A 26,961-nucleotide genomic window follows, 5' to 3' on the forward strand; every position below is an offset into this window, starting at 1 on the left:
GACTCACATCAAGCAATTATAAGTCAATAACCGCCAATGGAAAATTATCACATTCATCTTAAACATCTTAAACAACCATTTCTGTTTTTACACTACTGGGTGCAATTCTCAACAATGGCAATTAAAACTTTGCATTTGCTTGTTGGTTAATATTTTTTAAAATCTCATTCACATCTACTTCTACATTTTGTTTTTAATTGGTTTCCTGGGAATGCACCTCGAACACACCTTTTGTTCTTGGACGTTTGCAGAGTTCCTCAAAACTTCCTGTTCACACAGAGCAGTCAAACCAGGTCAAATAAGGAGGAGCTTCTGCACTTTCCAAACAAATTCTCAGCTGAATAAGATGATTAAAATAGAAGACACAAACAAATCCTGTGAAAAATATTCATGTCATGTCAGAAAAATCTTTTAGTAGAGTTTTAGTTTGCTTATTTAAAGTCAGAGTTGTGTTGAAACTAGTTACCCTATTAAATTTATTTTAGTGACTTTTTTTAAAATTAGTTTTATAATTATTTTGACTATGCTATGCTTTTTACTTTTCTTAAGTAATTTTATTATGAAGTATCTCTACTCTTACTTGAATAAAATTTCTGGATTTTTTTTACCCACTCCATGAAAAACAAACATGTTTTGATCAAAAATTCATCAGACACAGATTCACAAATGCAGTTTTTGTTAAAGTTTTTTATTGAAAGAAACTGATTTGGAAAAAGATTATTTCTCACTTTTTGCATTGGGACAGGCAGGAGGAAGTAGGCTGGTTAGGCAGTTATGCTGATGACTGACTGACTCACCTGTTCAGTGTAGTAAAAGGTACAGGAACAAGTTTAATGCACAAATATCTTTGTAAATCGTTTTCCTCACTGATTAAATGCTGGTGAAATGAAGTCTGCAGCTAAACTAGCTAAGCAAAAGGTTGAAGCTAAACTAAAAGGTTAATAATCACTAGTCTAATCAAATCTTGTAGAACAACTAGACTACAAATTGTCACTTTTTTCTTTTGTCTTCCTTCCTAGCTGAGATAAATAAGAAAAGAAAATAAAAGAAAGAAAAAGTTTCTAACCCAGTTTTTCTACAGGCATTGCTTCGAATAGTGTTTACTAACCTTTTAGCTTAGCTAAAGCCATTTAGTTTATATTAGCTACTAGTTTAATCAACGCTCTTGTAGAAAACCTTGGTTAAAAATGGACACATTTCTGTTTTATTTAATTTTCTTTTTTAAAAACTCGTCTTTAAATATTTTTATTGGCAGCATAATTATATCCACTATCATTTTTGTCTTTTACTGACCGCTGCTAAACACGGTCACCGTCAAGTTCGCCAAAGCAGGGACAAACCATTTCATACAGACATGGGGGTGCTCTGCAAATATGGATGTTTTGCTTGTTAGTCTGGAAGTAGTAACATTTTACTTTTATTGCCGAAAACAATTTGAGATAACCCTATTATTATTTTTTTTTACAGGGGCCAATATATATATGTGTATATATATATATTTCTCCTTTATGAAGTCAGGCATTCTTGGAATTGCCCTAAGATCCCGCCCCTTGATTATGAGGTAATGAAAATCTGTCAGTTGGCGCTATAAAATCACTTTTGCTCACATTTATTAGTACCAGTGATCGCACCAAAGTCCAGAAGAAATTTAGACCAAAATCGGGTTCAAAGGTCACCTTAGCGACATTTTTTCTTTTTCCTCTTCTTTTGGTCATTGGGGGTTGGCACGTGAGAAAGTTTAGCAGCTGTTTTGCTGGGGCTCGTCACTGCGTCACGCAGCATCTCCGCGCTGATTGGTCTGCTCTTGTGCAACTGTGCAATAGTATAAAGTGTGCCGTTTCTCCCCGCACAGTGGAGGGAACCTCTTCTGAGAGGAAAGGAGGAGAATAAAAGAGCTTCGCTGTTTTTTTCCCCCCGGCACATTGAGTTGGAGATGCAGAGCTGCGCCAAGTCCTGGAGGGTCTTTGTGGCCAAATCGGTGCATCCGAGCGCACCGTGCAGGCATCTAAGCGACAGGAGCCGCGTGGTTTGGAAACTTCAGAGCAGGATCCGGCTGCAGCGCAGCTCAGCGTCCCTAACAACAGCAGCGGCAGCAGGAGCAGGAGCCCGGTGTCTGCGGACGTCTGCAGCTGCCTCCTCCAGGCAGATCGAGCGTATTTTACCCCGGCACGATGACTTTGCAGAGAGGCACATTGGTCCAGGTGAGAGGGAGAAGAGAGAAATGCTGGATGTTTTGGGACTCGAGGTAAGATTATCAATTTGAACATATTTATTGGGCTTTTATATTAATCGCATTAAGTTACACTCTTTATTTATTGCGCGCCTTTAATTTATTGAAATGCTTTTGTTCGCAGTCAGTCGCCCAGTTGATCGAAAACACAGTTCCATCCTCCATCCGTATTCAGCGCAGTTTGAAGATGGATGATCCAATCTGTAAGTTTTTGTGTATTTTACCACGTTTCCCCTTTTGGATTTTGAATCTTTCAACATTTTCGAATTTCTTACAGGCAGAAAATGGTAGTTTTCTTTGTCTCAGTCATCAGTAGTTACTGTGCACGGCTCAGTCTTCCCTCATCCAATGAAGCAAAGTGAGTGGCTGAAATGTAGGTTGCACCTCTATTGTGTGTTAAGTCTTCCTTTGAACATATTAGGAGTTGTTTTTGCGAAACTCGGCGAGCAGCACCAATCTCCTGATGGGAAGCGGATGCTCATAGGATGGCAACTGGAGTGTAAAGTTTTGCCCTGAGCTCCGGTCCCAAGTCCAGTTTAATCTGGTTGCAGCGTTCACATTACATCACAGCCGAGGGGGTTCCTAATAAGGTGACTTCAGTGTGATCTGCTTCACAGACTGACCTCGATGTTTTCTCTCCTCTTCTGCTCCGTGTTTCTGCGTCAGGATGCAGCTTATTTCCAAAAGTTTGTTTAGTAAGGAAGTGAAACATTATGAGAAGTGCAACATTTTGTCAATTTTCTTTTTAAAATGATGAGGAAATTAATGAAAGCTTGTTTTAATACACAAACGTAACCAAATCGTCTGCCATTGAGTTCTGGTCAAAACAACTTTAATGTCATAAAATAATACATAGATTTGGAAAATAAGGTTAAAAACTATCCATGACAAATAAAATACTTAAATTAACGTGCGCATACGTCTTAGGGACATAAAGCAGATTTATTTATTTTTACAAATTACGATGACTCATGTGTGTCTCTGTGCACAAAGGTATAGCTATAACTTGGGTTGGAAAAATGCAGAAAAACATTTTCAATTAAAGATTATTTTTAGTGACCCGGTCAACCTGCTCTGGCCCATCCTGACTCTGTCAGGTTTCATAACGCAGCAAACCAAGCTGAAGGAGAAAACTGGAGGCTGTGCTGGTTTTTCTGCTTGTTCAGCTTTGAAGAGCTTTGCTTTGCAAATCCAGCTACGGATTCTCTGTGCAACAATAGGCCTCCTGGACGCTCCTGAATCAGGCTTTTTGTTATGCCCTGCAAAACTCTGGAAGCATGGGAAAGCGGTTTGACAAATTGAGCATCCACTTATTAAAAACAATACAAATGTCTCATTCTAATTTGGATGTAAATCCGCAGAGTTTAATGTGAACTTCCTTCTTTTTTTCTTGAATAAAAGCTGTAAATATCCAGTTGTCCACCACAGAGGAGTAGTTTCTTGCGTTTCTTTTCTGAAAAGCAGGAGTAGTTGGGGCTTTTGGTGCAGCCAGGCGGTATTCTCCATTTCCTTGTAGTTGCTAGGCAGCTGGGAAGGCCGGAGGAATCCTAGGCGGGTCGTTCACTTGCAGAAACTTCCCAACGACGTCTCAGAAAAAAGAAAAACTACACTGAGAAAGAAGCCACAGGTGTCATCTGCTAGTGGTTGATTGATTGCTGCATGCAGATAGATGTGGATCAATAAAACACCAGCAGATGGTTCCCTGTTATTTTAGAAACAGGAGATTTTTCAGGATCCCTCAGTCAGAATATGGACTTAAAGTTTTACTGCAATTTGTTGCTACTTTTTCAAGTAACTGTATGGCTGTGAGTTTATGACAGAGCAATTACAGCCTCACAAACAAATAATTCACCTGAAAAACATTGATTTAGGACACACAAAGAAGTGCCATTTATTGTTTAATGTTTTAAAGTGTCCTTGGTTTTCTCATGCTTAATAAATGTGAATAGTACAGAGTATGTCTGTAGAGATGGGTTCTTGAACAAACAATTGACTCATTTCATAGATTTTATATTGATTTTAGGTCTGTGCTTTGACTAGGCCTTTCCTTTTACATTTTGCATTGGTTTGGAGGCCAAAAATATTCAGCTATGGATTCCTCTGATTAAAGCATCTTATTCCATATGTTGGCCAAAAGCTTTTGGTCTTGTATAATCTTGTGTGCTGTTTTCAGAGTTGAATAATAACTAAGTCTTGGTAAGTAAGAGTAGAAATACTTCAGAATAAAATTACAAGGAAAAGTAAAAGGTACAGCGTTGCAAAAATACTTGTAAATGGAACTTGTTACAACCCAACTCTGGTTTTAAGGTTAATGAGTAATGAAATGTAATATTGTAAATTCAGTGCTCCTGTATAAAATGAACAGATGTATATTTTTATAGAAAACTATGCCCCCATTTGCTGTGCTGTGTAACGTGTGTGTTATATTTGGCAGAAGATGTGCAACAACTATTTTTATTTTATTTTTAGGTGAAAATGAGGTTCTGGAGGCTTTGCAGAAGATTGCCTCAAAGAATAAAGTTTGGAGGTCCTACATCGGCATGGGTTACTACAACTGCTCAGTGCCGCCACCCATCCAGCGTAATCTTCTGGAGAATGCTGGCTGGTGAGAGTCCTCAGACGACCACAGAACTTTTACAGAGGTCATGTGAGGTGGTTGTCTTGTGATCACCAATAACTAACTGGTTTGAGTTTGGGTTATTTGTCTGAAGTTTAATTATTGTGCATAACGTGCCTTCAATCTGAGGTCTTGTGATTTGCCTCATGTAAAAGCAGGTGATGTGCTTCTGTCCAGCTTTCTGCTTGACAAGATTCTTATTCGGCCAAATCTGAGGTAGCCATGTTTTATCCAAACTCCCTGGCCATGAGGAGACGCACAATGCATTCCTCTGGCCGTCCCGCTCCCTTGATTATCAGCAACGTTGGCCTATTGTCCTTGTGTCCGAACTCGTTCACTTGATTCACAGCCAGTCTTTGTCCTCAGGGTGACTCAGTACACGCCTTACCAGCCGGAGGTCTCTCAGGGCCGCCTGGAGTCCCTTCTCAATTATCAGACGATGATTTGTGACATCACAGGCATGCCTGTCGCCAACGCCTCCCTGCTGGATGAGGGGACAGCGGCTGCAGAGGCCATGCAGCTCTGCAACAGGTAGACAAACTCCAGCCTGTAGGAGTATTATACTCAAATACAAAATTTTGAGTTGCATAGAATACTAAGAAGTAAAGATGTAGCTTTGGTTGTGGACCCTTCAGTTGGTTGGTTTTGTTTCCCACAGACAGAACAAAAGAAGAACGTTCTACATTGACCCGCGCTGCCATCCTCAGACCATTGCAGTGGTGCAGACCAGAGCCAAGTATGTCCTATAAACCTTTATTTACTTGTTTGAAAACGGCTAACTACAAGCAATTAGAAAAGAAACTTTAATTATATGATCACAATTGGTGATGTTTTTTATGTTTATGAAGTTCTTTGAACTGCTTTGTAGCTTAAATGTGCTACACAAATAAAACTAAATTTGACTCATGTAGCTCATCAGGAGTCTTAAACATTATAACATTATATCTTCCTCAAGGGTGTTCAAAATGAGGCCCGGGGGCCATTTGTGGCCCTTGGAGGAATTTTGTGGGACTGCAATTCAAGAATGGCACAAAAGTGGCCTTCCAAAATTATTTGTATTCTTTTTTTTTTTTTTTTTTTTTTTTTTTTTTTTATGATGGCAAGTTTACATCTTCTCAAACTGAAAATGTAAAGTACAACACAGATTTTTTCTTTAGTTACTCTGTTTTTGCTTTTATTTTTATCTCATAAAAACATCTTGCTAGTTTTTACTGAAAAACAGACTTGGGCACACTCATCCATTACATTTGGCTAAAAACAACAAAGTTTGTAGAAGAAAATTCTTATTTTTGTTACTGGGAATAATCTAAAAACATTTTATAGAGTTGAGCCCAAAAACTGCATGTTTTATTTACTGTTGTGCAAGTAAAAGAGAGAGAATTAACAATAATATTTATTGGTTTTTATTTGAGGGGGGAGAAAATGTTGGCCACTGAATGCTTTCAACTTGGAGATTTTTTGCCCTTTGTACAAAACGTTTGGATGCCAATATCTACCTCAAGCTTTCTCTGTTTGCAGCTATATTGGAGTGAAAACTGTTCTGAAGCTGCCTCATGAGATGGACTTTAGTGGGAAGGATGTAAGTGGTGTGCTCTTCCAGTATCCAGACACTGATGGCAGAGTGGAGGACTTCACTGCTCTCGTGGACAGAGCTCACAAGGGAGGGGTAAGAGTGCTTTAACCACATAAAACACCACAAGTTTATCCCGTGAAAGAAGTCTGGTGACTGGTTTCAAAGAGAAACCATTGGTTTGTTTCTTCTTGTCAGTATAAAAGTGTCTAAATTGACTGGTTTTAAAAAGAAGAGGGAATTTTTATGCCGATGACACACATGTATACTTTAAAAGTATTTATGTTGTGACTACTAGCTGTGTTTGGGTCACAGATATGCAGTTTGGAGTTGAACTGAAATATCTTTAATATCTTGATTAGTTTGGAAAGAGAATATAGTTTAAATTGTGTTTCCAGACCATATTCTTTATTCTGTTTTACTAAGACGTTTCTGTCTGTTCATCGCCATAATTTGATGCTAGATGGGATGCTTGTGGCACACTTGGAGGAAACGTTGTCTTACAATCTGAAAATTGTTTATCCTAACTTTCTCACCTTTAATAAGTGGATGTACCCTTGGACAAGGCACTCAACACCTGGTTACCTACTGTTCTGAATGTATATACGTTATGAGTGCAACTCTAGTGTAAAAATCCTTTCGAACCAATTTATCATTTAAATTCATTGTGAGGTTTTGTTTGAAATGGACCAAAGAAGCAGTGGGGAATTTCTCAAATTAAGTCTGTGAAAGTTTTGACTTCGAGATTGAAAACAATTTCCACTGGAACCCTCTTGGTTTATCTACTACAGCCAAGAGTTGTTTTATTTTACTCAACAATGGCTCTGTCTGAATCCATGTGGCATTTTTTATTTTATTTTTTTTCCTCAGGCCATGGCTTGCTGTGCCACTGACCTTCTTGCCCTCTGTGTTCTCCGCCCCCCCGGAGAGTTCGGAGTGGACATTGCATTGGGTAGCTCCCAGAGGTTTGGGGTCCCACTCTGCTATGGCGGCCCACACGCCGCCTTCTTCGCCGTTAAGGACAACCTGGTTCGGATGATGCCTGGCAGAATGGTTGGAGTCACCAGGTGAGAATCAACCTTCATTTCTAAATCAGCTTTTAAAAGACGTCTGGTTTTATTTTGGCATTAAAAAAATATATTAATTTCAGGGATGCAGCAGGGAAGGAAGTGTATCGTCTTGCACTGCAAACCAGAGAGCAACACATCCGCAGAGACAAGGCGACTAGCAACATTTGCACCGCACAAGTATGACCACGCTCACTTTTGTTCAATCTTGCTTAAAATTTTTCACACTCAGGTTAACGTTTTTGTATTTTGCTTGCAAATAATCTCTTTATCTCTTGAAGGCTCTGCTTGCAAACATGGCAGCCATGTATGCCCTCTACCATGGCTCTCAAGGACTTAAACATATTGCTGAGAGGACACATAATGCTGCTCTGATCCTTGCTGAAGGTAATTTCTCATTGCAGTGGTTTAGTTATGCTGTGAAAAATTGATTGTATACTATTAGAAAACATTAATTTTTTAGTTTATTTTAGTGAGTTTGTGACCATTTTGCTGTGAATCCAAGTTTCTATGTTTCAGCATAAAGATTTTCTAAGTCCCTATTGAGTTTTTTATTGGAGGGTAAACCATTATGTCGATGATATTTTGCTATTTATGTCAAAGATTCAGTTGATGCAGCTGTGAAGTGATTATGCAGTTTTGTAATAAAGAATGAAAGCATAATTTGTTTAGTCAGTCAGATCTGTCAAAGCCTACCATTTATTTTAATAACGGACTTCGAGGCAGTATTTTGGGCTCATATTACATTTTATTTCCATTCTTATCATTGTTGATGTTCTGGTTTGTAAAATTTTTGCCACATTGGAATCAACAAGTTGTTCACAATGAAGCATTTCAAATTCAAGCTGTGTGATCACTTCTCACCTGTTTGGGGTTTTCAATCAATTTTATTTTTTCAAAAATACAGGAGTTTAAATCCTAAGCTAACTCACAATCTGTCCAAATTTATGATTCTCAAACTTAAAACAGCTATAGTTTTAGGAAATACAGAATTATCCAAATATCGCCATGCTTACGGAGATTTTAAAACCGTCTTGCCATTGGAGTTGAAGTGTCTAAATTTTCCATCATTACCTGCTTGTCCAGGGTTATGGGTAAGTTGGTGGCCATCTTAACTGTCATTGGATGAAGGAAATATTTATATCTTTTGGCACTGCTTGATTAACTAAAATATGTGATTTAATTGTTTGATCCACTTTTACTCAGAAGTAAAAAAAAACAAAAAACAACAAAACTTTATATGGTTGAAAGAAATTAATAATCAGAATTCAAAGTGGGAATAATTTGAGATTTGTCACCAACCGTATATATCTGACTGGCATATTAAACAAAGAAAAATAGATTTGCTCTTCTGTAGCTTTTTATTTAATTATATTAACATGTGGTATTGAACAACCATGTGAAAGTCTGAAACATGGAGAAACACTGCTGGTACTATGTATTGAACACAATGATTTGTAAATCCCACTGGTTTTGAACTTCAAGCGCCTGAAAAACGATTTTTCCTGGTTCACCCTCATCAGCATCTGTTCTTACTGGGAGATATTGACGTTTGTTTCTGATAAAGCGAAGGTCAATGTCCTTGTGTAATGCATCCTTTGGCTGCTTGTGCTCATTCACTCCATAGCAGAGTTAAGTTGTTAATTTTTTTAACTCAGTGGAGTCTCGGTAGAAGATGGCCTTTGCTTTGCCTTGAAAGTTGATACTTGGAGTTTGGAAATGTTACAGAAGAATTGGGTGCAACTCATGAAACCATTAGGATTTGTTCATTTCTGTGGTGCTAACCTCCAGAGATGGAGGGCTAGAACTGATTTTTTTATTTTTTATTTATTTATTTATTTTTTTTTTTTAATTGACTTATTTTTTCTGATCTTGGCCTTGGTCTTGGTTTGAAACTCTATTTCATTCAACCATCACAGAAAAAATATAATGTTGTTGCTAATGACCACAGAAACTTGTTGCCTGTGAATGTTTACAATACCAGATGGCATTTGGTCCTTTGATTTAAAGATGATCTATGTGCTCTCTTGAACAACTTAGGATAGGTCCATCCATCTATACAAGACATGTTCGTAACATTTTTAATCATTCTTGCATGACAAGATCTAATCTGTTCTGAACTTGTTTCAAAATGGGGTGTCTTGGGGCCTCTCGTCACTTTAAATCCATATAAGCTGCTGCTGGCTATGCCCCCAAACTCGATGTTTACACTCGCACAAATGGCCCTCTGCAATTCTACATCTTTGAAAAGTACAAGTAGAGCCTCCTGCACAACCAACAAGAATGCAGCAAGTGGTTTCTGAATGGAAAATCAACAACAAAACAAAGCCTTTGTACAGCCCAAACAACGGTAAACCCAGCTGATGAAATGTCCTGGAGCTCAGCGGGGGTTGCTAGGTAACGGGCTTTGCTACGGTTGCTAGGTGAGGGACAGTGATTAATGATTTGTGATATTACATTCAAAAGGTTTTTGAAACGGGGAATTTTTCAGACACAAAAAAGTGTCTGAAAAGTTGGAACACAAAAAAGTGTTTATGCATGTGTTTTTGCAAAATGACGTGTTTTTGCATAAACGCATGCAAAATGTGAATTTTGTACAATAATTTCCCCCTTTTTAAAAGAGCGTGTGTCTGTTCACATTCTGAGCAAACACCTGCAACCTGACCACAAAAATTATTAAAATTGCTTTTTAAAAACATAAACAATCTTAAGAAAAGGAAAGGAAACAACACCGGACAACCTGTAAATTTTGTCCACTGCCAGGATTAACCACATGTGAAGTGAGTGAGATGACATCTAGTTTTATTACATCTACAGCAGATACAAGGAAAAGTAAGTTACAGCGACTAAGATATACACAACACCCAGTTTTAACACAGCTGAAAAAAAAAAAAAGTTAAATGGATGCAAAATTTGCCTGGTCAAAAAACAGCAACGGTATTGCAACGCTGTCTCAGCCACACAGGCAACTTTTTAAAATTAAGGCGCAAACTCTGCTATTTTCATCGGCATCAGCATCACCGCTCTACGTGCAAAACTCACTGAACCAGCATCTGATAAAAACAAAAAATAAATAAGGCTCATTCCATCAAAAGCATAAATTCGGTTTTACCTTTGAATGTTTTATAATATTGATCTGAGATTCTACTCATTCAGCATTTGTCTTGGCACTGGAGGGAGCGGCCTTGGCCTCAGGCTTTGAGGAACCGGTCTTGATTCTTTCTGTTAACTTCTAACAAAAGACACAATTTTTTTTTCCTTCATTCTATGTAACACAGAAAGAATATAGTCACAAATGCCCTGCACAATGTGTGCTGAGTATATAAAAAGGTACAAACTATCAAAAAGTTAATTCCCATAACTGTTTTTAAAGTTCAGCCATACTGAATCTGAACTTGGGGTTGGTTTACGGCTGGACAATATGGCTGAAAAAACGTATCGTGACAGAAGCATTTTATAGTGGTCAGAATAAATAATTGTTTAGTTTTTTGTCTTGAAATATCTGAAATACTACCAAGCTGGTAACGTGGTCTTTCCTGTTTTATCCACAATTTTCACTCCGTGCCGTTGTCTACTTTTGAGCAGTTATGAGGCAGAGTGGCAAGTTACCCAGCAGGTAGTTCCTAGGTAACGGAGAGTGAGTGAGTTGCTAGGTAACCAAAAAGTGAGCGAGTCGGTTGATTTCCATCAGCTTTGCTTAGCTAGCTGTGAGAGTTTGAGCAGCTAAAGCTTTTACCTCTACATCTCCCAGAATGCTGTGCGGTTCTGGATCGGAGTTCAGTGAATATTCTATCGGATGTATTATCGATATTGATAAATATATATATTGTTCTTCATTTATTGTCTGGCCCAAGTAAGGTTTTGATTTTCAATTCAGAATTACAACTTATTTGATTTTTTATTTTTTTAATTTTTTATTTATTTATTTTTTTAACAAGTTGGAACTCAATCAAATTTTGATTGTTTTTTTTCCCCCCTTTAAGGCCACTGAGTAGGGTGCATCTAAATGAGCATTAAACTAAGCTTCCCTTCTCTTTGCTCTGTTTCAGGTCTGAAGAGAGCGGGTCATCGGCTGCACAGCGACATGTTTTTTGATACCCTGAAGGTAAACTGTAGCGTGGCTGCCAAAGACATCCTGGAGAGAGCCGTGCAGAGGCAGATAAACCTGCGCGTCTACTCCGAAGGAGTGGTGAGTCTCTGCGGGGTTTTTTTTTTTTTTTCTTTTTCTGAAAGCACAGAGGCGATTATGTTTGGCTGGAACAATTAATCATCGAGGGGGAACGAAGCTGAATACCAAAAACATTAGAAGTCAGAAAGGTTTCTGGTTTCAACTTGCTCCTAGGATTTGATGTTGCAACGAATGGAGGAAATTAAAGTTGACTTGAGATTATCATGATTGTAAAAGGCAGTTTAGTCTGAGGGTGGGCTGTAATAGTACGACTGGAATGTACAAAGAAGTGAGATAATTTGTCTCCTTTAATCAGTAAAAATGGCAAATGTTGAATGAAAGCAACAACAAAGAACCTATACATTTATAAATGTTGCTCATCTGAATATTCAAATGCATGAAAACCAAACATGTTGGCTTGCAAGGATAGACTGGTAAACCAGAAAAACAGCAAACATCTTGTTTTCATAAAGTGGTGGCGAGATGTGCAAAGAGAGTTAAATGTACTATAATTTTACAGCTTTGGTGAGTAAAATAATTTCCTACTTTAATGTGTGTAAAGTTTATGTTTTATTTGTATTTTTGATTTAATTTCTCGCCTCTCTGACAACAGCTGGGTGTCTCTTTGGATGAAACGGTGACTGAAAGGGACTTGGATGACTTGCTCTGGGTCTTTGGTTGTGAATCTTCAGCTGTACGTTAAACTTATAGTTTTATTTATTTTTCTTTCATTCTAAAGTGATATGCGTTTGGAATCCAATCTTTTACAAAACGGAGTTAAAGTTGAACACATCATGTGATTTTAATGTGATTTTTACATATATAATTTGCAGGAATTGATTGCTGAAAAGATGGGTGAGAGAGTGAAGGGAATCATGGGAAGTCCTTTTAAGAGGACGAGCAAGTTCCTCACTCACCAAGTCTTCAACAGGTTGGACATCAGTTTGCTTGTTGCTTCCAGAAATATTCACACTCCCTGAACCTTTTTACCTCATGTCCTTTTGCAAACACAAAGTGTAATGTTTTTTGTTGTAATTGTATGTGACAGAACAACACACGAGTGGAAGGAGGATGATGAATGCAGTGAAAAAACACAATGTTGAATATTTTTGTCTAGAATCTAGTCAAAATATCTTGGTACACTTCAAAAAAGATTAAGGTAACTTTTCAGGAAGAAGTAGCAGTTTGTTTTAAGTCAATAGTTCTTTAATATTTATGGAAAAGGTACCAGTTCCACTGGCCGATTATTTCACTTGTAACATGGGGAAAATGTTGTCATAAGTGGAAAAAAATCTCGCCTCACCTCTCTGACAACAGCTGGGTGTCTCTTTGGATGAAACCGTGACTGATGTAGTATAACAGTGACTGAACTATAGTATAATTTTATAGCTTTGCTGCTTTTATGAGACACTGTAAAATAACTTCCTACCTTAATGTGTATATAGTTTGCATTTGTCTTTTGTTATTTTTACATTTTAATTTCTTGCCTTTGTGACATCTGGGTGTCTCTTTGGATGAAACGGTTACTGTTTCATTAATATAAATAAATTATTGACTTAATACAAACTCCTACTTCTTGCTATAAAGTTACTTGTAAGTTATTTTTTTGTTTTTCAAGTGTACTAAGATATTTGCACTAGAATCTAGACCAAAAATATTTGATAAGATTTTGTGTTTTTTGTAGTGTGGTTTTTAAGTTTTTCACCAAAAATGTGACATTTATGTATAGTTATGACTCTTGATACTCCTAAATAAAATCCGGTGCAAACACATTTATTTTAGAAGTTCCTGAAATGATTACCCGAGTTCATCTATAATATTATCTTTATATAAATCCAGCTATGTGCTGCATAAGACATGCGAGTACCTTTGCAAAATGTGATCAATGATTTGTAAGTTCTTTTACTTTTTCAACATTTTCATCTTTTCTTAAGCACCTTTCATGTTAAAGCCATTTAAATAAAAGTTTTACTTGCAATTTCTGGAGTTTATATTTTCAAAGGAAGGAGTGAGCCAGAGCTAAATCTCTGTGAGGTAGATTTAGTACGGTGCTCTGAGTTGGGGATTTCTGCCACTCTGTTGTAACAAAATGGCTGATCAAACGCTGCTCCTGCACGTCTCCCCTGGTTTCTAAAACTGCACCACATAATCTTTATTGGAGCCATAAAGTCCAAGTCCGTTTATTTTTCTACATGGTCACTGGGATACGAGGAAAAGCGCTTCGTCATCCATCTCCATGAAGACTGTTTGCTTTAATGCAGCTGAATTTTGACTTTTTGTGATGTGTATATATAGATATATTTATATATGTGTTTTTCTTTTGTTATTTATTCAGCTATCACTCTGAGACAAACATAGTTCGATACATGAAGAGGCTGGAAAACAAAGACATTTCCTTGGTGCACAGCATGATACCACTTGTAAGTCTTAAAACATATTGATATATAAAATTTATTTTCTAATGGTGGATTAAAGGTTTTTTGTCTTTAGGGCTCCTGCACTATGAAGCTCAACAGTTCGTCTGAACTCATGGTGAGTTTGCTTTGTCCCAGTGGCATAATTTTACATGGAAAACTACAGCTTTTAATTTGAGTATATTAATCCTATATTAGTAAATTTGTAACAATAAATGCAATTTAAGTATTTTAAAAATTGTATTCTTAATTTTTAATGTTCAAATTATTTGCCAATTTTTAATTTTCTGTTTTCACTGCGGTATAAATACAAGGTGACATAGAGGTCAGTTTCTTTTAAACTTTCTACTACCTCTAAAAACAGCCCAAACTCTTAGCAGTAATCAACTTGCTGTTTTTATCTATTATATGGATGTCTTTTGGTGTCTGGAAAATTTGCCATTTTGAAAACCTCACTGTTGAGTCACAGTGCAGTTACCTAGCAACCCAAACAGAGCTCCAGAACTCCAGCACTGCTGAATGTGTTGCGCAATGGCTGCTGGAAAAGACAAGTGTTTTATTGTTCACTTATCATCCAGAAATCACTTGCTGCATCCTTGTTGGTTTTGCAGGAGGCTCTACTTCTGCTTTTCAATTCAATTCAAAATACTTCATTGACCCCAAAGAGAAAATAAATATTGTAAATCATTAATTCATTAGTTATTGTAGATGGTGATGTTTTTTGGCAGGAAAGATTTGTTGTAGTGAATTCATTCTCCCAGGACATGTGGAGGATAGTCAGGGTTGTCTATCGTTTTACTGGTTTCATGAAGAATCCTTCTTTGAATCGTTATCTCCAGATGTACGGTTGTAAACTGTTCATCTGTTTCCAGCCTTTTTCCAGGGGTGATTGTAAACGTTTAGTTGGGGGCGTGGCCACCAGCAACTTATTTAGATTTAAAGTGACAAGATGCCCTAAAACAGCTCAATCTGAAAGGAACTCAAAATAGGCAGAACTAATCAGCTAAAATCTAACAATCTATGAATGATTTTGTGCAAAAACTGTAATGTTTTGTATAGGCCTTTCATCTACCATAACCTGTTCATGGAAGCTTAATATCTCACCTTTTTTCAGGCTTTTTACACACTTCTACCAGTGGTGCCAATGGGCGTCTAGAGTTACAACTGGACTCTCTAGTTGATTAGACAATGAAGTCTGTTTCCTGATTTAATTCCCTAGTTTTAGTTGATTTGAGTTGTTTTTTTTGTTTTTGTTTTTTTTGTCTTACTGTGTTTTCTTCCCTCAGCCAATCACCTGGAGGGAGTTTGCCAACGTCCACCCCTTCGTGCCTCTGGATCAGGCTGAGGGGTACCAGAAACTTTTCCGGCAGCTGGAGAGGGATCTCTGTGAGCTGACGGGTTACGATAAGATCTCCTTCCAGCCAAACAGGTGACGCCTGTTCAGCTTTTTGTCGCTTGTGAACGTGGGTTATTTAGAAAGGAATCTAAGAAATTATCAGAGCTTTATTGTAAGCTCTTTTGGGGGAATGTAGAGGCTTTAAGGTGACGTCAGAGAAGTTTTTCAGATGCTACTGTAACATTTAGGAGCTTTGGATCAAACCCTTCATTTAAAAAACAATAGATATTTTTATTCTACCTCTTATAATAAGGGATATTAATCCTCTAAAAGTTTGAATTTATTGTCTCTTCTTGTACTTTGTTCGATCCATAAGATAAAGAGATTAATGCTGACAGCAGGACACATTTCCCCAAACACATTTGAAGCATATAAAGTAAGAAACCTTGTTGGGGTCGGTTATTTTTATATTACATCATGGCAGTAAAACCTTTGCTGTTGAAAATATCATTTATTTCTCTTATATAGAGAAACAGTTGTGAGGAAAATGCTTTTGTAGGTTGAGGATTCACCCATAAAATCTTTCCAAATCCTCTCTGCATGTCAGAAGATTTTGTTGAATAGAACATAAAATTATTTTACTGTCAAATAATGGGGGAAATTTCTGTGCAGCAGCAGCAAAGTGACGAGTGATATCAGCAAATTGACTCAAAGATAGAATAAAGGATAAAAATACTGCAAGGGCAAGATTTAAAAATAAATACTGTATAGTTATATATAAAAAAAACTTCAGTCCAGACGAAAGTGAAACTGAGTTGGTCAGTTAAAAAATATGTAAAATATGCACATCTCTATGAGCTTTGAAAAACCAACTAGCTAAGACTTTATTTGTTTATAACATCTGTTATGAACATGAAGGAGAATTTATAAAACTTCTGACTTGTCATGAAGTGAAATTCTGTAAATAATGACATTTTTAATGCAAAGCTGACTCTTTTTATGACCTTTTAGTGCAACTTTGCATTAAAGTTGTCACCATTTGCCAAATAACACTGCATGAAAGCAGTTGTAAATATTCACAAAAACTCCTTCATGTTTATGACAGCTGTCATGTCAGTCTTATGCACACCTCTTCAAATAAAGTGTTGCCACAGACTATTTACCAGACGTGTGGCAGAGGGGCTGATTATTTAACGCCACATCCTCAAATATTTTGCTTTGTTGACAAAAAGCCATTTTCTTCACAAATGTGGCATCATTTAAATTGAAACTAACAGGCATTTCTGACAGGATTAAAATCTATTTCTGAAATATTGTTGTTGCCACAAAGAAGTAATCAACCAAACACAAACTTTCTTACATTTTGTGTTAGTATTTCTCCTGACTTTACTGGGGCAAATGCATCTGCTCTGATCAGATATGTAGTTTAAATAATTGATTTGGATGTTCTTGGGATATTTTGAGCCACGTCTTGAATAATTTACATCGCAAGCAGAGCTCTTACTGCCGGGTTTGCAAATGTGATAGACTTATTTTAATGTTTTATTGCTGACTTTTAGTCTAAAGTAATCTTACACATAGTCGGTTTCAGCCACTATTCTTCAGTGAAACAGGAGGAACTACATGTTTCATACATTTTCATGTTTCTCTTGATAAAGCGCACAGCCACCTGTTATCAGCAGTGTTGGCTAAGAGGGTTTATCATGGAGCAAGCTGTTCATCTGGTCTGTCCTCTTGCTCTTTTGCTTCTACAAGCTGCTCTTTGGACTTTGACATAATAAAGTATAATGTGAGATGCATGACCGTCGTGTGTTTGCCTTGTTTTCCAGCGGCGCTCAGGGGGAGTACGCCGGCCTGGCTGCCATAAAGGCCTACCTGAACTCAAAGGGAGAAGACTCCAGGAGTGTAAGTGTGATCGTGGAAAGAAAATCTCATCAAACCAGACAAAACTCAGTGGGATTATCTGGAGAATAATGGGATTAAATACTTCTTAAGCCTTTCAATTAAGTCTCAGATTACATATTAAGGATCTTTTCAGGCTTTTCTAACTTTTAAACATTCAGAAAACTCTTTATAACAACTGCATGTACAAGTTCAGCAGAGCCAGGATAGACATCTCTGCACAGATGAGGATTCCAGGCTGCAGCTTGGTGACGGATTGAATGCACAAAGATGAATGTGTTGTCTTATCAAAACTTCATCATTGTATTTTACTCCCCAAAATAATGCAAATAAAGAAACTAACGTTGGTTAAAGTAAAGCAGAAATAACTAATCAACTGTTGCACGATTGAAAATTAAAGCAGGTTTTATGATTGTGAATATCTGATGTGCAAAGATCACCTTTTGTTCCTTTGATTGTGCTGATTCACTGACCTCTGCTGACTAAGGGCTATTAAAGGACATTTTGTTACAAGATCCTGAATGTCAGATTTTCTGCTGACCTCTGCAGCCGGTCATTTTGACATCACAAATCAACATGTTTTAGGTATGACTGACCGCCTTCAGAATTCCAACATGCTGATGGGTTGTAATTGGCACAGGACCTCAGATTAAAGAACGGCTGACTGCGGGATTTTTTTTTCTCCTCTCGCCTCTGTTTTCAATTCCTTCCTCATAAGTACATCTTAGATAGCGAAATGATCCCTGCTAACAGTCAAGGTCCAATCTGACAACAGTGCAAACAAAGGGGCTGACAGCGATGTGATCCAACCACAGGCCATCCACCTTCAAGACTCCATATTTGGATGTTCTAAGACTCCGCCAGCCGGCCGTCTGTTAACTTTGGCCGACCCGCGGGTCTGAGCGTCCCGCTGGTCTTTGTGACCAAGTTGCAAAACGCCAAAAGTGTCGTCCTAATAAGGGATGAAATCAATTAACAACCAACAAGCAGGTTACTCATTAGTACCAGGGCTGACAGCTGTGCAGCAGAAAACAAGCTGGAGAGTTTCACCTCAGGAGAACTGCAGGAAGAAAAACCAAATGTGTTCTTTTTTTTTTTTTTTTGGCAAAAATTAAAATGTGAAAAGTTTTAGATTTTTATTCAGCAGCCCATATTTACAGCCTTTCAACTGATAAAAAAAAATAAAAATACAACAGATGGTTCCCACAAAACTGGAGTATGACGGTATATTAGAGCCATGATGGGTAGAAAAAAAAAGGAGTAAGTTTCCACCAAAAAAATGTCTAGGAAAAACGTTGAAATTTCTAAGCTCCAAAAGTTGAAAATTTCTGCCATAAAACTCAGAAATTTTGATATTAATCTTAGAAATTTTCTAGAAAAATCTTTCCAAAATCAGTTAGTCAGTTGTGAAATGTAGAAACATATATATATGTATATATAACAACATTTGGTAAGTAAATTGACCAACTGAAGGTTGCATTATGTTCCTAATGAATATTCTTGGTGTTCGGCTCTTCAGGTCTGCCTCATTCCAAAATCCGCTCATGGCACCAACCCAGCGAGCGCTCAGATGGCGGGCATGAAGGTTCAGGTGGTCGAGGTGGACAAAGACGGCAACATCGACCTGGCGCACCTCAAAACCCTGGTGAGTGTTGACAACAGGTGGATGGAAAGAGTTTACAGCAATATGTAGTGACTTTCTTACAAACAAAATCCTTAAACTTTTTAATGTTGGTCAGATTACAATTAAAACCTTGATTAATAGATTAATTTTCTTGCTTACTTTGTGTTGGTCTAAAAGCAAGTTTTTATTGTAATGAAGGGAAGCTTGAATAAGTTGAGTACCTTATTGGTGAAAAGACTTTACAGATTGTTATATTAGCTGGTTTGATGATCGACAGTTGGTGTGATTTGTACAGATTTTAATGTAATTATATTTATTTGTCTTTGGTTGGTTTATTCTCTCCCAGGTGGACAAACACAAGGCGAGCCTGGCGGCCATGATGATCACGTACCCGTCCACATTTGGAGTGTTTGAGGAAAATATCCGAGACGTTTGCGATCTCATCCATGAAAATGGCGGACAGGTGTATCTGGACGGCGCCAACATGAACGCTCAGGTGAGTAGACTGATTTTCTGTTGCGGAGACAAAACTTAGATTCTTATGGCTGCAGGAACCTGTGTGCTTTAAGGATTATGGTTGATAAAAGCAAGCTATCGCTATTTATCTAATATTTTAGATATTGTGGGGAAAAGTTCTCCACTTAAATGATGAGTTTGGGGATTTGCAGGTGCTGTTCCTGCAGGATCGCTGTTCAGGGCTCTGGCTAAATTGAGTAAAATTGAGAAGTTATTGATGGGAGCATAAATCTGAATCCAATCCAGTTACATTCTAATCATTTTTTTGTTTCAAACTAACTTTTTGTTTGGACCTATCATCAGTTTATATGCTAAAAGAATAATTTATTTGCTCCTTTACTGCAAAAACACAAAATCTTACCAATTATTTTGATCTAGTTTCCAGTGAAAATTTTTGAATTAAGAGAAAACTAATTGAGAAGTGTCTTTTTTTTGTGAGATACAGGAGCTTGTTTTAGGTCAATAATCCCTTAATATTGACTGCATTTAAAGTACACCGTGTTCCAAATTATTATGCAAGTGATATTTTCTTAAATGGTCAATGCAAATGATGGTCAGTATAATTTTCAAGTCATAATTTCCTCCACCTTGAGGTTCCAGAGGCACCAGCAGCTTCAAATAACTGTTTGCTGCTTTGTAAAGGCATTTTAACAGCTGCTCTCTTAATCCGATAAATTTGTCTAACAGAAACCTTCCTTATTATGCCTTTATCTGTACAAACCCATCTTTGTTCTAAATCAGCCACAAATCTCTTCACACTACGATAACGCTTCAGTTTTCATTAAATATTTAATGTTTTCATATCTTGTCATTCGGCACCACAATATCTGATGATTTTTGTCAGCAGAGAGATCCTTTCGCTTTCCCATATTGCTTGAAACCTGTGGCCTGCTTAATAATGTGGAACATCCTTCTTAAGTACGTAGATTTCCTTTAATTGAGCTCACCAGACAAACTAATCAACCAGCTCTTTGAAATTAATTATAGTGATTCAAAGGGCCCTGACACACAATACCATCTACAAATTTAATGGCACAACAAAAATTTTTATCTTTATGACACTTAAAACCAATTTGCATAATAATTTGGAACACAGTATACAATTTTACTCATTTAAATGTGAAACTTTAATCTACTTTGTATAATTTGTGTATTTGTCTTACCCTCTTTAAAATGGGAACCACCAGAGAACATATTATCCAACTGAGGCAGATTTATCTGGAAATACCTGCTCCTTTGAATTTTCTCACAACATAAAGCGACAATGTAGCCCAATGGTTATGATGAGAGTTTTTGTCTTAGTTTGTCCTAACTTTGGGCTTCAGGTGGGTTTGTGTCGCCCCGGAGATTACGGCTCTGATGTTTCTCACCTGAACCTGCATAAAACCTTCTGCATCCCTCACGGCGGCGGAGGACCGGGCATGGGGCCCATCGGAGTGTGAGTCCCATCAGAACCTTTCGTTGTTTAAACACCTTACGTCAGTGAGGCGAGGATTTCTCTGCTTTATTCTTCACATCAGGACTGCAACTAGCAATTATTTTAGTAATCGATTAATCTATTATTTTGACGGTTAATCAAATTACAGAATTGACACATTCTGCCAATTTTTCATTGAGCTACTGAAGTTTATTTTATTCAATGTTAGAAATGCAAAAGAAAATGCAAAACAAATAATTTAATTCCTTTTTTTAATGTGAGAAAATGAACATTTTCTGGCTGTCATTTATTTAGTGTACGCTTGATCATTTGGATCAAATAATGCATCTGCAGCTAAAAAACTACGTCTAGCATCAACATGTGAAAAGCTCAGCTCTTTGTGCTTGACTCAACATCAATAGTTTAATATGTTGATTTTTTTATTTTTTTTTGTCAACGTTAAGGCAGATGTAAAACATACCATGTTTTATGTACAGGTAAAAGAAAATTCACAATAATATTTGAGGGTTTTTAATTGGGGGTGGAGGGAATCTAAAATGTTGGCCCCTGATTCAGTTCAACTTTGAGATTTTGGCCCTTTGTGAAAAACGTTTAGATGCAGGTAAAAGCATGTCTGTTTTACTGTGATTTAATGTCTTATTTTAAATGGTTTCCCCATCAGGAAGGCACACCTCGCCCCCTTCCTCCCCAGCCACCCGGTGGTCGCCATGCATTCGGTCAACAGCAGCAGCTCTCTGGGGACCATCAGCGCCGCGCCGTGGGGCTCCAGCGCCATTCTTCCAATCTCGTGGGCTTACATCAAGGTCAGCACCAATTGGCCCAGACATTCAGGAAACTGGAGTCCAGAACTTTAGTCCTCAAGGGCCGGTATCCTGTAATTTTTAGATGTGTCCCTGATCCAAAACACCTGAATCAAATGAGTCAAGTTCAACACAGTTCTACTAATAACTTAATTATTTGCTTTGTCAGCTTAGATGAAGCAGAGACATTTAATAGATACAGGATAACCATCATCAAGAGCTGGAGTTTGAGTTTTTAACTTCAATATAGGAAAAAAAAATTTAAATGTCAAAATTAAAGTGGACACTAGATACGTTTTATTTAAATACCAAGTTAAAAATTGACAGTGTTGCATTAGAGGCGCACAAATATGGCTGAGAAGAGTTTCATATCAGCCGATGTAGATAACTGTTGATAAGTATTTTGTTTTAGATATCTGAAATGCTGCCAAAGTGGTAATGTGACCTTTTCTGTTTTATCCACAGTTTTCATGCTAGTCTGTTGTTTTATTTGTAGTACTTAAATCATCCAGTAGAGGGAGTCCATGATTCAATTTGTTGTTTTCAACCCTTTTTTTTTTAGATTTAATGGTGTCAGATTTGTCTGAAATGACAAAATAATGTTTTTTTTTAATTGTTTAAGGTGGAAAAGTTAAACTCTGCTTGTTGTGTTTGTCCTGCTTAGATGATGGGGTCAAAAGGTTTGACTCATGCTACAGAAGTTGCCATCCTCAATGCCAACTACATGGCTAAGAGGGTGGAAGGTCACTATAAAATCCTCTTTAGAGGCAGGAAAGGTAAAGCATGTCTACCAAAAAGCATAAATGACCTTGGGACACATGAGGTCTTAATGGTACAGTTGTTTTTGTTTTGTTCTGGGCAGGTTTTGTTGCTCACGAGTTTATTCTGGATGTGAGGCCATTCAAGAAGACCGCAAATATCGAGGCTGTCGATTTGGCCAAGAGGCTGCAGGACTACGGTAAGATCAACTGGACATTGTTTTGCCATCTGTTACAAAAACCATAGTGCATGTGCAGAAGGATAAGTTGCTGTTTTTGTGCAGGTTTTCATGCACCGACCATGTCATGGCCGGTCGCTGGGACGCTCATGATCGAACCCACTGAGTCGGAGGACAAGGCTGAGATGGACCGGTTCTGTGACGCGCTGCTCGCTATCCGACAGGAGATCGCAGACATCGAAGAGGGAAGGATGGACTCTCGCATCAACCCACTCAAGGTGCTCCAGTTTGATTTAAATGTGGAAGAAAAGATGCATTACAGTGGGAGAAATGCAAAGATTAAGCATGTTAACGAGGTTCGTATGGGTGCTTAAAAATCCTTGAAATCCAATGAGGTCTTTTCAAGGTTTGGAGTGCTTGATTTCTGGATGAAGTCCTTGAAAGTCCTTGACATTAAAACTGTGCAGTTTTGTAGCAAAGTTCTATTAGACGCTTGATTAATTGCCTAAATTTGAAAAACGTTACTTACTGTTAAAACCAGATATTGTCATACACCTGGTAAAATTATTGTTTTTATTTTCCTCAGTGAAGTTAAATCAGACTAAACTTCTCTAATTTAGAGAATTAACAAAATTATTTCTATTTGCTAAATCCCAGAAAACTTGGAATTTTTTTTTTACATTTTTTAAAAATAATTTTCTTTGTATATTTTAAGTATTTAATTTTAATGTATGTAGAATAATATTTATTACTGTATTAAATACAGTAATAAATTCTATCATGTTGTAGTAAATTAAAACTTTTATCTTTATCTTTAAGGTGTGGTGCTGGAAAAGTTTGAAAACTTTAAAAATGCTTGAAAAGTTCTTAATTTTACTGTGGGAGAAATGAACCAACGCTGTGTTTAGTTCAGACTTCATCCCTTTTCTTTCTGTTTTTCTTTTTTGCTGTTGTCTGCACAGATGGCTCCTCACTCTCTGGCATGCATCTCCTCCTCAAACTGGGACCGGCCGTACTCCAGGGAGTACGCCGCTTTCCCACTGGTGAGTGTCGTCATCAACCAGGGGATTAAAATGAAAACGTGTCCTTCAATCCTGGTCTCTGTTAATCTAACCTAAAACAACATAAACTCATCTGCTTAATAGTTTTTCTTTAAGTATTTGAAACCAATTTCAGCAAAACTTAACTAACTTTGTCTCCATCTAGTGGTGAAACAGAGGAAACGTCAAGAGTTTTGATTTTAATCATGATAAAAAAACATGAAAGCATTTTCAGTTTCAAAATAAGCTTTTATTTTAATTTTTAATTGATAAAGCTAGTTTTTCTATGTTACACTTAAGATTTTATTCTTATCTTATGTAGAGTTATAATATATCACAGCGTATTGGGCTCTTGTAGATAGGAAAATAAAGGAGTAAACTCTTCAGTTTTTTGTTTCTTAAATATATAAATGTTGCTAGAAAACATTCAGAAATTTTGAGATCTCAGAAATGTTCTAGAAAAAACTTAAATTTCTGAGTTTAAAAAAATCTAAAACTTTCCAAACAGAAATTTTCTTGCATTTTTTTAGAAAATGTTTGAAATTAACAGTTTTGAACTTCTGAACAGCTTCACGTTTAAGACATGTTTATAGATACTGATTCAAAATTATTGTTTGTTTCTTTTTAAAATCATTATATGGAAGCTTTGTTAGTTTTACAAAGCAGATTTGCTTCAAGCCACCGTGGTTTTATCAGTACAAATGGTGCTGTAGTAAATTGAACTGTTTACTTTTGATAGTGGTTGTCCTATTAGGATTTTGAACTATTGACTTCTTATGTGTATTTCCCGTGTTTGGTCAATAGATGGGGCTGTAGGCTAAACTATTTGAGCCAAGAGGCGACAGGTTGCAGGCAGGTGTTGACCCCGGAAGGACATGCAGGTTTTAAATCCTGTTGCCGTGAACTTTAGAGTTTTGGGGTTTTATTCACAAATTGTCTTATTGGAGTTTAATAAACTGATAAACCTGCAACCCAAGAAGAAATTTGGGACTGACTTTTACACGCTTAAACGTCAGCCACGTTTTACAAAAGCGGCTACGGATCAACACTTTTCTATGCAGTGGGACAAAACCTGTTGACAAACAGGTTTTGATCCCGTCTCCGCTTACTTTTATTTACCATTCAGTAATTATGTTTAATTTGGCATAAATTCTCCCTCATACTTTTAGTTGGCAGTGAAAAATTTGAAATGATGTTAACTACATTACCAGATACAATTTTCCACCACAGTTAAGAATATATATATTTTTATCAAATATTATTAAATCTCTGCAAATGGTTCCTTTGGTCTTTTTCTATTCAGAAACTTTTCCATTTCCAGCTCACGGAGTAAATCAATTTGATAAATTTAGCAGCCAATCAGAAAGATGAGCATGGCAAATAATGTTATCCTGAATTTCCCCTCTGTGGGACAACAAAGGCTATTTCTGTCTCCGTTATCAAGAAGTCAATTTAATTTGTAATTATTCAAAACAGATTACGTTTATAAAACAAATTTAAATTTGTAATTAAAAATTTATTGGGAGTCTGTTTGTTATTCTCTTTTTGTCTCTCCCCATTTCCCTCAGCATTTACCCTGAATAAATGAAAATGTAGATTAAACTTGGAACCGTTCATGTCGTCTGATTCGGATGTTTTTCTTTTTTTTTCCCCAACAGCCCTTCATAAGACCCGAGACCAAATTCTGGCCAACCATTTCCAGGATTGACGACATCTACGGCGACCAGAACCTTGTGTGCACCTGCCCACCGATGGAGGTCTACGAGTCTCCGTACGAGGAGAAGCGGGCCTCTTCGTAGACGCAGTCCACAGCGCCGTCTCCAAGTCCAGCCGTAGAGGACGATACTAAAAACTCAGACTTCCAGCTGCCGTGATCTGATGATGCGACACCTAATGATTGAAAGACCGGATGTGTTGTTGTTTTAAGGAAGTGTTGAGTTTTAGCAGATTGAGGTAAATTCCTTCTAACCAAACACGAACCGGTTCAGATCGAGAACGGATCAGAGATCTGTTGTAAACTTAAAGGCGGACGCTGGGCTAAGGCGCTGTAGGACTGCACCAGCGTTGGGTCAGGCTCGTTCCAACTTGGACTTTTCAAACGGACCAAAGGGTGCAGCTTTTTGCTTTCCAATCTCTGAAAACAGCTGCGCTCACCCCAGAAAATACCCCAGAAAATACCCCGTCTCACGACAAACCTTTGATATCTTTTGATCTCCAACATTTAAAAAATGCTCCCCCTTTGCCTTTTTTTTTTTTTTTTTTTTTTTTTTTTCTATGAAATGGAAAATTTTCCTTCAGATTCCTAAGAGCTTTTGGAGATTTAGATTTTGTAGGTTTTTATTAATATGCATCTGTGTTTGTGAGCTGTTCTTGAATGTGTTGTGGTGATGTCAACCTTGTAGAAGAATCATTTTCTAATCTAAATAGTTTTCTATGTTGTATTAAACATTTTTGTCGTAAAATGGTTACATGTTTTGAAATATGATGATGACCTAACCTTGCAACAGATTGATCTCCTATATTCAGAGTTTGAATGCTTTTCCTACAGTAAAATTCAAGAATTTCTAATGTGTGGTCCTGCTAGTTTTCCAGGACCACATATTAGACACAGAAACAATACGGTTTCAAGTCACTATTAAGTAATTTATTACTGATTAATAATGTCTTGTGATGGTATTCCACAGCAGGGACAAGATAAACTAAATATAAACACTTTTTGATTTGACACTAGACATCTCGCTGTTCCAACAAAATACTAATTTTAAAAGATCCGCTGAATTCAGAAACATTCAGATAAACCAACCTTTATTTAAATTACACAGATCAATAATTCATTGAGCCATATTTATTACTAGAATATTTATCTAGTAATAAATATTCATATTGTGGAAAAAAACAACAACAAAGAAGTTGTTTACAAAAGAACATCTCTAAAAAATGTCTGCTAAATTTTCTGACATTTACTAATATAAATAATTTTGGTAACTGTAACTAATTAAACTAGGAAATTTTAATCTGATTTAACTTTGGACAGTGAGAAAGTAAAAAAAAAAAGTATTATTTTTTTAGGCGTATGAAAATATCAAAGCGAAGTGCAGAACAAAATGTTTTGGACCAGATTGGATTCTGCAGGAAACATTTCTGAAATGTGGTGCTTTTTTCTCCATTTGTTTCATACCAAAAGACAAACCAAAATTAAATCAGAAATAGGAATTCATTTCCCAACCCAGGCAAAGACTTAAGTTTGTCAAAATCAGCAAAAAAAAGTTTAAATGTCAGATTATCAAGCGGAAGTATAAACT

The 26,961-nt window shown here is 37.0% G+C and overlaps 1 protein-coding gene across 1 annotated transcript; it reads left to right on the forward strand.

Moving 5' to 3' along the window:
- Nucleotides 1–1,835: 1,835 nt before the first annotated feature.
- gldc (glycine dehydrogenase (decarboxylating)) lies at nt 1,836–26,160 on the forward strand. The gene is made up of 25 exons (XM_044112794.1): nt 1,836–2,245; nt 2,355–2,433; nt 4,700–4,835; nt 5,214–5,378; nt 5,506–5,583; nt 6,366–6,513; nt 7,288–7,484; nt 7,568–7,664; nt 7,766–7,871; nt 11,534–11,673; nt 12,266–12,346; nt 12,486–12,583; nt 13,988–14,072; nt 14,143–14,184; nt 15,353–15,495; nt 17,232–17,307; nt 18,824–18,949; nt 19,275–19,424; nt 20,770–20,882; nt 21,544–21,685; nt 22,347–22,458; nt 22,545–22,640; nt 22,725–22,897; nt 23,582–23,662; nt 25,318–26,160. Exons 1-25 carry the CDS (start codon nt 1,934–1,936, stop codon nt 25,456–25,458), a joined length of 3,117 nt encoding a protein of 1,038 aa, XP_043968729.1. The 5' UTR covers nt 1,836–1,933; the 3' UTR covers nt 25,459–26,160.
- Nucleotides 26,161–26,961: the final 801 nt, after the last annotated feature.

The sequence above is a fragment of the Gambusia affinis genome, linkage group LG03 (genome assembly GCF_019740435.1).
Source record: "Gambusia affinis linkage group LG03, SWU_Gaff_1.0, whole genome shotgun sequence".
Classification (NCBI taxonomy): Eukaryota; Metazoa; Chordata; class Actinopteri; order Cyprinodontiformes; family Poeciliidae; genus Gambusia; species Gambusia affinis.